The 14401-nt window shown below is 34.1% G+C and overlaps 1 protein-coding gene across 1 annotated transcript; it reads right to left on the bottom strand.

Annotated features, from left to right (window-relative positions):
• Positions 1-21: 21 nt before the first annotated feature.
• Positions 22-10736, bottom strand: LOC132754940 (uncharacterized; the record flags this gene model as incomplete). Its single annotated transcript, XM_060745693.1, has 3 exons — positions 10373-10736; positions 4700-4903; positions 22-444 (listed from the first exon to the last, which is right to left on the bottom strand). Coding segments are annotated over exons 1-3 (982 nt in total), but the record flags the coding sequence as incomplete, so codon positions are not given.
• Positions 10737-14401: the final 3665 nt, after the last annotated feature.

Here is a 14401-nt window from a genome sequence, read left to right as displayed (position 1 = left end):
GTGAATTTATCAGATTCATACATCCCAGCTTATCTCCCACCAATGTCTTGAAATTAGATACTGGCATTCCACTCCTTATTGTTTTACTTAAGTCCTCTTTGAAAACATTGTAGTTTAGAAGCAGCCAAACAAACAATACCGCTTTTAATTGAAACTGATTATCAACAGTAAGGATAACAGGTGCTCCTTCCAAAAGAATATCAGAATCTGGAATATACATGAATAACTGTATCTGATTTCTTGAGATAGAAATCAAAGGAGCAGGTCTTTTAATAGCAAAACTTGTAACAATTGATTCAGCAAGTATCTGACGTTGATGAGAAATTCTGCTCTCCTTTTCCACTGAAATGTTCATTTCTGTAGCAGTAGTTGTATGATCTATGTCTATTACGATATTACCGTTGCAAATAGTGTCTACACTCCCGTGCCAAACACTAGGATTACCTGAAAAAAATAAAACATTTAGCATCACTGATATGTGAAACATGAACACTATTCTTTTAAAGCTACTCTCCTATACAAAGGGGGTCCAATAAACATCTGTAACATGTGTAATAAAAGGGTTGTTTATATATGTGTCAAGTGAAACATAACAACCGTAAGGTCAGTTATCTCAGGAAAACTTCAAATTTTACTTCTATACATATCTAATAACTGTATACAAATATGTTGACAATTTTTAGACCTAATCTGTGTGGGAGAGTAACTTCAACAATAAAAAAGAGGGCAAAAATGGCCCTTATATTTCTTTGTCTTTTTTAGGCTCTTAATAACAAGAAACAACTAGAACTGCCACTGTCATGGTATGAATACGACTGCATGCCACTTTGTCAGAATCAACAAAGGTCATTTAGAACTTAAGGACAACCTCCCTGTCAAATCTGTGGATAGTATGCCAGTGCATTGTTAAGTTATGTATCCTACATGTTTTTAGTGGCAAAGATAAAAGTGACCTTTACTTTTGACCTATTGACCTCAAAACTGAACTGCCACTGCGTGACTTGAATACCCCTCCCTCCATTCATGCAGCTTTGCCTTGGAATGTTTTATGATGAATACACGAGAACATTTTTAAATACTTCAAATGTGAAAATGTCAAAATGGACAATTATTATCAAGCATTTCAGCTGACAAAATTATTGTAGTAAAAGTTCCTGTGACCTGGAAAAGGATTCTTAAGTTATTGGGCGGACAAGCTTTATCTAGTCAAGGCCCTTCAAACCTTGACCTATGACCTTAAAATCTATAGGGGTCACCTTATGGTCATGATTAACCTACATGTCAGATAGGAAATCTGTGGGTCAAGGGATTCTTTAGTTATTCCGTCGACAAGCTTTTTTAATTCAAGGCTTTTCTGACCTTGACCTTGACCTAATGACCTCAGAATCAATAGAGATCATCTGCTAGTCATAACCAACCTCAATACTAAATATGAAGACTGTCCACCAAAGCATTCTAAAGCAATTGAGTGGACAAGGTTTTTGAAGTATAGGCCCCTATGACCTTCACCTTTGACCCAGTGACCTCAAAATCAATAGGGGTCATCTTATGGTCATGTCCATCGTCCATGCCAAATAGAAAGACTGTGGGTCTAAGCGATCTAAAATTATTGGATAAACAAGCTTTTATCTTATCAAGGCCCCTGTGACCTTGACCTTCAACCTAGTGACATCAGAATCAGTAGGGGTCATCTACTATTCAAAACTAACCTCAATACCAACTAAAACTGCCACTATCATGGCGAGAATACCCCCCCCCCACATACCACTTTGTCAGAATCAACAGTGGCCATTTAAAGCTCAAGGACAACCTCCCTGCCAAATCTGAGGTTACTAAGCCAGTGCATTGCTAAGTTATGTATTCTAGTTTCTACATGCTTCAAATGTGAAAATGTCAAAATCAATACATTGCGGACAGGACATTCTTTAGCAATTGAGAAGAAAAGCTTTTTATTTGTCAAGGTCCCTGTGACCTTGACCTTTGACCCAGTGATCTCAAAATCAATAGGGGTCACCTTATAGTCATGATCAACATCCATGCAAAATATGAAGACTGTGGGTCAAAGGAATCTTAAGTTATTGGGCGGACAAACTTTTTGAAGTCAAAGTCCATATGACCTTGACCTTTGATCCAGTGACCGCAAAATCAAAAGGGGTCATCTACTAATCATGATCAACATCCATGCCAAATATGAAGACTGTGGGTCAAAGGAATCTAAAGATATTAGGCAGACAAACTTTTTGAAGTCAAAGTCCCTGTGACCTTGACCTTTGACCTGGTGACCTCAAAATCAATAGGGGTCATCCACTAATCATGACTGACCTCCATTCCAAATATGAAGACTGTCGGTCAAAGGAATCTTAAGTTATTGGGCGGACAAGCTTTTTGAAGTCAAGGCCCCTGTGACCTTGACCTTTGACCTGGTGACCTCAAAGTCAATAGGGGGCATCTACTAATCATGACTAACCTCAATGCCAAATATGAAGACTATGGGTCAAAGGAATCTTAAGTTATTGGGCTGACAAGCTTTTTGAAGTCAAGGCACCTGAGACCTTGACCTTTGACCTGGTGACCTCAAAATTAATAAGGGTCATCTACTAATCATGACTAACCTCAATGCCAAATATGAAGACTATGGGTCAAAGGAATCTTAAGTTATTGGGCGGACAAGCTTTTTGAAGTCAAGGCCCCTGTGACCTTGACCTTTGACCTGGTGACCTCAAAATCAATTAGGGGTAATCTACTAATCATGACTAACCTCCATGCCAAATATGACAACTGTAGGTCAAAGGAATCTTAAGTTATTGGGCGGACAAGCTTTTAGAAGTCAAGGCCCCTGTGACCTTGACCTTTGACCTAGTGACCTCAAAATCAATAGGGGTCATCTACTAATCATGACTTACCTCAATGCCAAATATGAAGACTAAGGGTCAAAGGAATCTTAAGTTATTGGGCGGACAAGAAAAAACCGACGGACGGACGGACAGCCAACGGACGGACGGACAAGCTGATTCCAGTATACCCCCCTTACAACTTTGTTGTGCGGGGGTATAAATATGAAAACTGTCGACAAAAGCATTCTCAAGCAATAGAGAGGACAAGCTATTTGAAGAAAAGGCCCCTATGAACTTGACCTTTGACCTAAAAATCTTTAGGGGTCATCAATGGTCATGACTAACCTACATGCCAAATATGAAGACTGTGGGTCAAAGGATTCTTAAGTTATTGGGTGGACCATCTTTTTGAAGTCAAGGCGCCTGTCACCTTGACCTTTAATCTGGTGACCTAAAAATCATTTGAGGTCATCTACTTATTATGACCAATCACAATACCAAATATTCAGACTGTGGGTCAAAGGAATCTTAAGTTATTGGACGGACAAGGAAAAACCACACACGGCCAGGCGGCCAACCTGACTCCAGTATTACCCCCTTACAACTTTGTTGTGCGGATGCATAATAAATGTTGTTAACTATGAATGATAAAAATAAATCTATAGGCTTAAAGGCACATTATGTCTCAGTAATCAATATTTCATTTTTACTCTTTAGAAATGTCAAACGTGTTTAATAGTGTTTGTATAATATCATAAGGGCATGTTAACTGTTTTGTTTTTGTGAAGGTCACAAAATAATATTTGACTTCAATACAAAACACTAATTAACAGTAATTATACTTATTGCCAACAGAACCATAAATGCAAAAGTTGCATGAATTTGGCAAATGAGTAGGTACTTGAAAACTATAACAAGAAACCATATATTGAAAATTTTTGAGAAGCATTAAATTTTCTGATGCATCATAAATGGGCCTTTAATTCAACTTAATCTAAAGTAGTGCAAATGTTCCTCATTGGGCTCTGTGGTCTAGATTTTAGCCATTCAAATATTTGCTAAAAACCAACAAAATATTGTTTCAAATAAATTTCCAGAATATATTACCTCTAAAGTGTTAAGTAGGGTTTTCTGTAACAGCTGTGTGACCTAGTTTTTATCCCAGGCAAGATGATATAATTCTAAGATATTTGGACTAAAATGTGACATCTAGAGTGTTAACACTGTTTTTGGATTACTTGGACAGTGTTACTGTAACCTAATTTTTTACCGACCAATTTTACAACTTGAGCTAAAATCAATCTAACAATATTTCTGACAAATTCCTATGATATTTGGACTTAAGCAGTAGCTTCCAAAGTGTAAATGATAGCGTGTTCATGATCTAAATATAGATGATTTGGTGGACATTCATTGATCCTAGTATTATCATTCTTAGCTAGCTCAGGCAACCCAAAAAAAAGGTTCAATAATGAGGTGGGGATACCAATGGGATCAATAACATGTCTGTAGCCATAGCTAGAACTTTTTCTTTAAAACCTTCACTCTAAAAACAACATTAAATGTAAATATGTAAATTGCTTTCAATATTGAGCAGTTGGCTTGACAAAAAATGCATTTTGTGCCTATCTCTATGCTCAAAATGAAACTAGCAAATTGTTGCTCTGAAACTGCCTATTATGAGATGGCTAAATATCAAACTAATAAAAATATCATAGTGGTATACATGAGTGTGCAACTTAAAGAATAATTTCAATATCATAATTCAGTTGCTGCTGTATGTGCAATAAAGCTTATTAACATGATAAATCCACTTTACTCCTTCATTATCTTAAATTAGCATGCTGTCAAAAAATTATCCTTACCAAGACTTGTGTCTCCAAAGTCAAGTATTGTTCCACATTTACAGGGACAGCCTTGTAACTTGGCATATCCATCATCACTTAAAATTGTTTTCCTCTTAGGTGCAAGTTTCTTAAGCAAATGGGCAGCAAGAATGCTTGCCCATTCAACCTCACTGACACTTCCATCAGAATATTTCTGCAAAACTTCCTTGTCATGATCATAGTCTGAAAAGGAAGAAAAATCAAATTTAAGTTCAATCATGCTATATATCACTTATCATGAACAACAATAATTTTATTCTTAAACAAGAGCCACCACAAACAGCCACCACAAACAAGAGCCATTCACAAACAAGAACCATTCACAAACAAGAGCAAAGCTTTCATTTTTATAATTATCAAATGAAACAAGAACGTGTTTGTTAAACACAAATGCCCCCGGCTCAGATTCTTGTCAGTAGCAATACTTCAAAAAATGTTTACCCATTCACTCAGTTATGGACAGAAAAATCACCAAAAAATTATAATCACAAGTTTTTTAGCTTGACAAAGCCATGGCATTTTGTAATTGTGAAAAATATAAGTTGCCAAGTCATTGCTCTGACTAGTGAAGTTGAAAAATATTCAACTTCATGCAAGTTATCTTCCTTCCAAATATGAAATACATGTCATTAAATTAAGGCTGCAATACTATGGGCAAAAGTGTAAAAATCTATTTTGAGCATTGGTGACCTTGACCAAACTGACCCCTAACTATATCCAAAAGAAGAATACAATGTAAGTTATCTTCCTACCAAATATGAAAAATACTGTCGATAAATAAAGGCTGTATGGGCAAAAGTGTAAAAATCTATTTTTAGCACTTGTGACCTTGACCCAACTGACCCCTTACTCCATCTAAAGGAAGAATACCATGCAAAATATCTTCCTACCAAACATGAAATACAACTGTCAATAAATAAAGGCTGTATGGGCAAAAGTGTAAAAATCTATTTTTAGCACAAGTGACCTTGACCCACTGATCCCTACCCCAATCAATAGGATGAATACCGTGCAAGTTATCTTCCTACCAAATATAAAATATATCTGTCACTTTTTAAAGGCTGTATGAGCAAATGTGTAAAAATCTATTTTTAGCACTGGTGACCTTGACCCAATGACCACTAACTCCATCAAAGTTTATGTTTCTATCAATTATAAATAACATCTGTCTATAGAATAAGGTCAATACACCTGTTAAAATGTAAAAATCTATTTTTAACATTGGTGACCTTGACATTGGTAACATTGACCTTGACCCAAATGACCCAATACTACACCAAAAGAAGGAGGTGTTTGTATTAAACTAAGACATCAACTAAAAAAATAAAGGCTGTATGAGCAAAAAGGTTTATATTTATTTTTCAAACCAGTGACCTTGACCTTTACCCTAGAGACCACTTACTCAAAAAAATTAGAGGACCATCAAAGGTATCCACCTACTATCAGTAAAGAAATTAACCAATTAGGAGAAATTTAAGATAAATCCAACTTGCCGAAATAGGTAAACCAGACAAGGCCCTATTTTGTGAAAAGTGAAAAAAAAAACTATTAAGTGAAAAAAGGGAAATAACTTGGAAATATGGATGACACAGTTATATAACTCGGCAATATCATGTGCTTTGTATTGTTTAGTAAGTGTGGAAATTATAAAGCCATCAGTGTTAATAGAACGTAAGATATTTCCAACTTGCCGTTTTTGAGTTAACCATTATTCATTTTCTAAGTGCTGAAAAGGGCAATAACTTGGTAAATATGAAAGCCAGAGTTATGAAACTTGCCCAGATCATGTACTTTGTATTGATTAGTAAGTGTGTAAACTTAGAAGCCATTGGTATAGGTAGAACTTCAGAAAAATCCAACTTGCCGTTCTAGGTTAACCTCGTATGGACAAACGGACGGACGGACGGACGGTTCAATCACTATATGCCAGGGGGCATAAAAAAAATTATAAAGCTCTTCATTGGTGACTGTGTGTCAAAGATCTGAAGATTATTTGAATAACTCAATTTCAAAGTATGGGCCTGCATTATGTTAAGTTCAAGCATAACATGAATACATATACAACAATTAATACAAGAGCAATCAGTGATCACATGTGTCACCTCATGATGGCCAATTTCATGTTGGGACAAGTTTTGTGACAGATGGAGAAGTGATCAGAGTAGTGCGGACATAAATTCCTGTAAAGTTAGGATGAAATTGCCCCAGTAGTTTATGAGGAGTAGTGCGGACAAGTTTTATGACAGACAGACAGACAGACAGTGTACAACTAGACTTGGTACTGATAATTCCCGTAAAGTTTGGATAAAATTGCACCAGTAGTTTATGAGGAGTGGTCCGGACAATCTTTTGTGTATCTTGCAACAGTCCCAGAAAAAAACACCTTTTTATCAAAGGGCCATAACTCGGCCAAAAATCATTCAACCGATAAACCCATGCAATATGCGCAAGGACTTGAGCTACAGATCAATCCTGTAAAGTTTCATTGAAATTGCGTTAGTGGTATAAGAGAAGTAGTCCGGACAAACTTTAAAAATAAAAATTATTAAAGGGCCATAACTCTTACAAAAATCATTGAACTGGAAAATGCTGACAATATGCACAACTAGACTTGGTACTGATCATTCCTGTAAAGTTTGGATGAAATTGCACCCGTAGTTTATGAGGAGTAGTCTGGACAAATTTTTGACGGACGGATGGACAGACGACTGTAAGGAGTAATCCTTATTTGTCGCCACTACTCCGTAGAGGCAACACAATAAAGCTGCAGCAAATTTGATAAATAGAGAATACTGAATGTGTGTATTTATTGAACAAGTTGAATAAATTTATAACAATTGCCAGCCTTTGGGCAAAATAATATTTTATAATAATGTTTATTTGTATTTAAAATCATGAAGTCAAGTTAAATAAGCCCTTGTTTGATGATTGGCCTTTATATCCCTTGAGACCTGTATGACAGTCAAGCATAAGTAAAAGTTATGCATGCTACATCATAGTACTTCATAATGACATAATGATAATCTATGCGGTTGAAGCTACAAATGTTCACAATTTTTTAACATGCAACTTTTTGGCGGTTACTTAAATTCATGGAAATGTATCCTCTGCAAAAAATGCTTACTTAAAAAGTGTGAAATAATTTCTTGGAATACAGAACCCAAAAGACTGAACTCATTTTTCATTGATGTGCCAAAAGTGACTTTACACTATGTTTAACTAAAATGATGTGATGCTAAAATATATGCCAGGGTTTTACATCTCTTTGATATTTTAGGGGTCCAGTGGATGCACAGCCTAGAAATGTCCGGGTCCATGGCTATATTTTAGGGGTTCAAAATTATATTCACTGAAAAAGACTATGAAGACCAGTCAGTTTTGCTCATTCACAAAATCATTTATTTACCTTGTAAGAGATATGCATGTATATTGTACTGTTTTCATGAGTAGTACATGATTTTTAATATATCTGTTATCACTTTATTATAATAAATTAGTTTGGTTTTTATTATAGCCCTTTACAATAATATTATGTTCAATTTCCCAGGCTTAAATATAGTCTTTGAGTGGCTGGAGTGGAATAAGGTGATTACACTAACAGAATGGAAACTGTTCTGATGATTATCTGTTAATATTTTAGCTGTACTAGAAAACACACAAATATGTTGCGTTTTTAAAAAATATCATATGTAAACACAAGGCCGACTAAACCTCTTTGCACCTCTCATAAATTAAGTTTGCCGAAACCATTATATTTATTACATCAATGATAATTGACATACCTAGTGTCTTAATTTCTATAACACTATAAAAATAAGTTTGCAAAAACCACAGCCTTTTTTGTTATACAAAATTCATTTGCCGAACCAGTAGATTGACATTGGATACGCTAACCAATAGTAATTGCCTAGTATTGTAAAAAGTCTGTCTTAATATAGCTACAGAAAAACCCAAAACAGCTATCTAAAATAGATTTTATGGTTAACCTCATCAGTTACTGTAGCTTGCACAGTAAACGTCATCAGTTTCTGCAGGGGCACTTGCCAATAGCATGCACAGTAGATTTCAATTATGTTAACTTCCGAAATGAACAAATGCCAGCATTTTCTGCTCGCTGTATTAGATTTTAACTGGAATTTTGCGAGCTTTGAGAAGAAAGAGATAAAATCATATGGGGTCAGAAACAATAATTTCTATTGTCTAGGATTATATTTGTGCGTACACTTGGATGCAAGTGGATAACTTACATGCGTACATGTCAAAATTTATGCGTATAGGGACGCAGAATTCTGCGTCCCGTGAAGCCCTAATATGCACAACTGTACACCATTGTTAATATTGCCATGGGTATGTAATAAAGTAAAAAATGACCATTTCAAGTTTAAAATGATATTCACTTTAAGAAGTATAGTAATGTTATCTAACATATCATTGGATCATTGATAAGAAATGAAAGTTATAGTGAAATATATTTTACTGCACTAAAACTTTAATCTGAAATCTGGATGCGGACTCCGACGAGGGGGTGAGGACAGCTCTCCATATTCTTCGTATAGTCTGGCCAAAAATAAAATCTGGAACTTGGTTAACTAAATTTTGTTTTGTATACATCTACTTGTGTCATGTCTTGAAGTACATATGGAAAATAGTTTTGGCAAATTGTAGCCACGTTAAATAAAGCCTTTATTATTTTCATTTTTTTACCTATTATCATTCAATACAAGGCCTTTTATGATTCTGGTACTGTAGGATTGATAATTTAGGTAATTTGTATACCCTCCTCAACAGGACTCAAATTAAGTGTCAACATAAACATAAATAAAAAAAGCAGTTTGTTAGTTAGGAGGGGAACCTAGGTGTACAATCTTTGAATCTCTAGCTTTTAAATAAAGACATTTACATGGAAAAAAGTTCAAATAATGTCCGGTTGATGGTCCCTAACCAGTACCTTTCTACATTAAACAGTTTTATTTTGGGTATACTCTTACTCTATATTTTCTATATAACCCACATACTGTCAGTATTTTGTCATGTGCTGTCATGCATACATTGAAGTTAAAAATCTTTGAGTGAAAAGGCCCAAGGGTTCAGTACTGTTCACTATAATTAGGGGAGAATATGTGTAAGCGGCCAGATAGCTCAGTCGGTAAAGCTGCAGGACAGTATTCCAAGAGTTCCCGGTTCGAGTCCTGGTCAGGCTGCACATTTTTCTCACCCTATGACAAGCGGGGGACATGATGACTGAATATAAAATGTAGCTCAGAGTTTAATTTCATTGATCTGTAATTCAAGGACCAATTTCAATATTGCAGAGGAGTATGTCACAGTTAACGGTTCAGAACTGTTCACTTATGTGTAAGAAGCCGCATATATGCGGCCAGTCAGTAGAGCCACAGTAAGGAATATGCGGAATGGTCCCGGGTTCGAGTCCCAGTCAGGCTACACATTTTTCTCAGCCCATGACACTTGCTATATATCAAATTTTACTTGTTCAATAAGTTCAGCATAGTGCCTACACTCATTCGATAGTCTCTGTGTATAAAATATAAACATATGTGAGTTAATTTGCCAAATAAGTCCCTAGATCTATACTTTCTTGATTCAATTTCAAGTCAGACTTGAACCAAAAAAAAATATATGATATTAGCCTACCTGTCAGGTATTTCGCCAGAAATTTTAAGGAAGTAAGCACTGCTGTTCTTTTTTGCGCTTCCATTCCATCAGGTAAAACCCCTTCCATGAAAAAATGTTTTAATATTTCAATCTCAAACAACGTCTTGTAAAAAACAAACGCCATGTTTCTTCTGCGTTGAACTTGTGCGTCTGTGAAAGAATAATTATACATTGCATTACAATTGGAAATGGTGATAGCGACCAACTTCTGGGTTTCCACAAAAGTCACTAAATCTAAAAATTCAGTTTTATGTTTCATCAATACTTTAAAATCTGCCTCTTGCAATAGTTCATTATTTTCACCACCAAAGTCTACTTTCGTTTTGGCAGCCATATTGTCAATAACGATTCGTCTCACTGAAGATTCGGATCATTACGATTCGCCCATTTTTTTCGCACCATTACGATTCGCCCATTTTTAGTGACCATCCGTCCAAAATGAAAATTCGCTAAACTTTAAATAGATTAAATGAAACATACGTATATAAATCGTAAACATTTAAAAGGCGAATAAATCATATATTGATCAATGGACGAAAATTGAATGTCATATGTGTTTATCCAAACACATATGTAGGTGATATACTGTATACGGGGAATGTAAGCAAAGTACATGTATTGATTTATTTTGTCTAGGACTACCCACAAACAGTGTAATACAATAATGGAGACTCTTGGAGAATTTCCTAGTGCACATTTGAAACTTCACGTTTCTAAGTTTTCTGAGAAAGGTTCAGACATATATATAATATGCAAATTTAACATAATATCTGCGCAAATTTTTTTTGTTATTGTATTTCTGCGTGTTGTTAACATGCCTAAGTGTTATCAATGATTTGTTATCACTGACAGTTATTGTTTATTAGGCCTACTTGCACACGTTTTTTTCAGGTGCAGAATATCTATTTTTGCGACCCTGAAAATTGATTTTTATATAACACATTATATTAATATACAGTTTATCTCTTCAGAGCAGAACGCCGTGCTTGCTATGTAAACTGTATTTTATCTAAAAATGAATTGTTGATTCGACCTATAGATAACCCAAAACATAAACTTCACTTAAATCTTATTAAATCTTTAATTACCAATAAATTCGTTCATTTTTTGAACGTTTGGATGATGTTGATAGTTAATGTAGCCATGGTAGTAATCAAGTGTAAATGCTAACACTAATTTGTTTTCAGTCGATGTTAATTTGATATAATTTTCTTAAAGACATTATATAGGTATCGTAATGTTGCTGAACACTGCTGGAGTTTTCTCATAAAAAGCTGTTCAATAAAATAACTGCAGTCAATCGTTGTACACTTTTTGCAGAAGATTTATGTGTCCGATGGTTTGCAAATGTCTGCCCATAATACTGTAAATAGTATTAATTGTATGGAAAACCAAACTGTCTAAATAAACATCTTGTCATATAATAGTGTTTCAAAATAAAACACAATGAACCGTTAATTTACTAAAAGCCTCAGGGTGTCGTCGATCATTTCTAAATTTCAGTTTCAATTATATACTGGAATGATTCAAACTCTAATTAAACATATAACTTATTTTGTTTGGTTTGTCTAAAATATAATATTGAATTTAACATGAACTATGTAGCAATGATATAATCATCCCGAACTGTATTTCAGTTTAAATACAAAATTTAATTAAGCATATAGTTTTTATGCCGTAAAATAATCTTTGAACTTAAATGGAAACTGCAAATATTATGCAATACTGGTCATTGCTAAAAGGTTTCTTGGTGAAATACGTATTTCAAATTTATTGTTAAGCATTTGAGCGAATCACAATTTTTCGAAAGAGACACATTTTGAATCAGTACTTACGTCGAAGATTTAGTACTTTTTTATGATAGAGTTTTGTTTTTAAAGAAAGCAATATGGAAAATGTTTAAGAATTACTTAATATGAACATGTTCGCATTAGGGATACGTTATGAATACAAACGTTTTGCAAGAGGGATTAGTGATACAAAAAATGTTGATAGTGAAATCCTTTTAATATGTGTAACATAAAATATTGGTTTAACATTCTGGTTGGTTTCCTTTTTAAAGTAATGTCATTCTTTACCCGACCAATGATTAGTTTATAAGAGTCTCATTCACAGTCATGTACACCTAATACACAAATATAGTGAAATTTACAATACATGCTTTCAAATGGACATTCTAGTTAAAGGAGTTATATGAGACTACCATAGTTTGTTACACACATTTTACAGGTAATAAATTTTATTATTACCCCTCACTTTTTTCGTAATGTTAGTTTCCCATAGGCCTCTGGGAGTTATTCTTACTGTTAATGCAAGTGTACCACGTGACTACGAATTTTGTACTGTTACATAGGTAACAGTATTTTTAACAGTATAAAATCTGGTCACGTGGTCTATTTTCTAAATAAAATGAAATGAAATGGCCGCCATTTTTTCTCGATTCATTCATATTTTCGACTATAGGGCATCGTCGAAGTAACTCGTATATTACTCTGATAAAATTTAGTTCTTTGCACCCTAGAGTCCCTTTCGCGTATTAAATATCTTTTTGTTGAATAGTCAACAGGAAACATCCGTTTTCAACGGAAGTAACTGTAATGTAAATAATTTTGTCAAACTGGAACATGCAGACAATAAAAGCATGCAACAAAGGATAATTTAACAATTTTAACCTGTAAAACGTTACAGATAGAGTTTGTGGACATACATCTGTAGGATATCATTGTTATTTTCTAAATGCACTTTGTCAAAAACCATGCGAAGAATATTCTGGATGCAGAAGGATCAGATTTCACAGATCATAACCTTATAAATGGGTTAGTGTTTTGTTTTCTGAATAAAACACAGCTTATTTTATGTTTATGACTGGTAGATATCATCACTTGCCTAAAGAATAAAAGAAAAACAGCTTCTCAAGTAGGCCAACAGTGCACTTAAAACTTGCAAGGTAAGGACAGTTTAGTTATTGCTTCTCTTGGCTTAGTTTTGTTACAGTTAGATTTAGTTGACAAATTCAGATCATCACAGTAATTGTTCGGGTAACAGTATTTTCCTCGGGATGATATTTTTACTGTTACCCACAAACCCATGTGTTATTTATATACTATCTTCGTTTTTGAAAGATAAGTAACCATTAGTAAGAACAATAATTATAAAAGTCTGTTAAGATAACCCCACAACTAAAACACTGACACAAATTAGACTGACACTATCATTTGACATGTTATATAGCCACAATACTTCTATACTTTTATTCTCAGCTTAATGCGAATTGGAAACAAAACAATCATGAACAAGATGTGACATTTTTAATTATTAGTTATTTTGAAAATGAAAAAATGAAATCATGCCGCATTAAATATGACGGCTCCTTTTATTTTAATTATTATTATTTGTCATTATTGCGTACCATTCAATTACATTAGATAAAATATTTTTTTCAATCATTTTTTTCTTCAAAATTTTGATAAAAAAAGAAGAAAAACAATGATCAGCAAGATGTGACATTTGTAGTTATTAGTAATTTTTACAAATAGAAAAACGAAATAACGCTTAATTACATTTGAAGACACTTAAAGCTTACACTTACAGATTACCAGTATTCTTACTTGTCATTCTTGAGTTAAATGTATTGCAAACAATTACATACAAATGTTACACTTAGATATGTCTGTTTTATCCTATTTCAACGCAATGAATTACGTTTGGGACTCATTTGCAAATTTTATGATACAATGTTCTTAAGATATAATAACTTTTCTGTCACAAGGCATCCTTCTATACAGGGTATTTAATTCTACTGAGGTTTTATAATTATGTCTATTGATTTACGATATGTTCACAAAAAGTGGTTTACTGTAAGTCTTTTACATTTTAGATACGATTAAACACTAACGAGTCTTCTTTTAGACATAATTGAGTGAGATAAACTGAAATGTTAAGATATTTTATGATCACAAATTCGCAGAAATAAGTCTTTATACCAACAATAAAATAATACATCAATCC

Source organism: Ruditapes philippinarum, unplaced genomic scaffold (genome assembly GCF_026571515.1).
Source record: "Ruditapes philippinarum isolate M1 unplaced genomic scaffold, ASM2657151v2 ctg6246_1_1_1_1, whole genome shotgun sequence".
In the NCBI taxonomy this organism is placed as follows: Eukaryota; Metazoa; Mollusca; class Bivalvia; order Venerida; family Veneridae; genus Ruditapes; species Ruditapes philippinarum.
The sequence above is the reverse complement of the archived record's forward strand: the minus strand, read 5'-3'. Positions and strand labels throughout refer to the sequence as shown.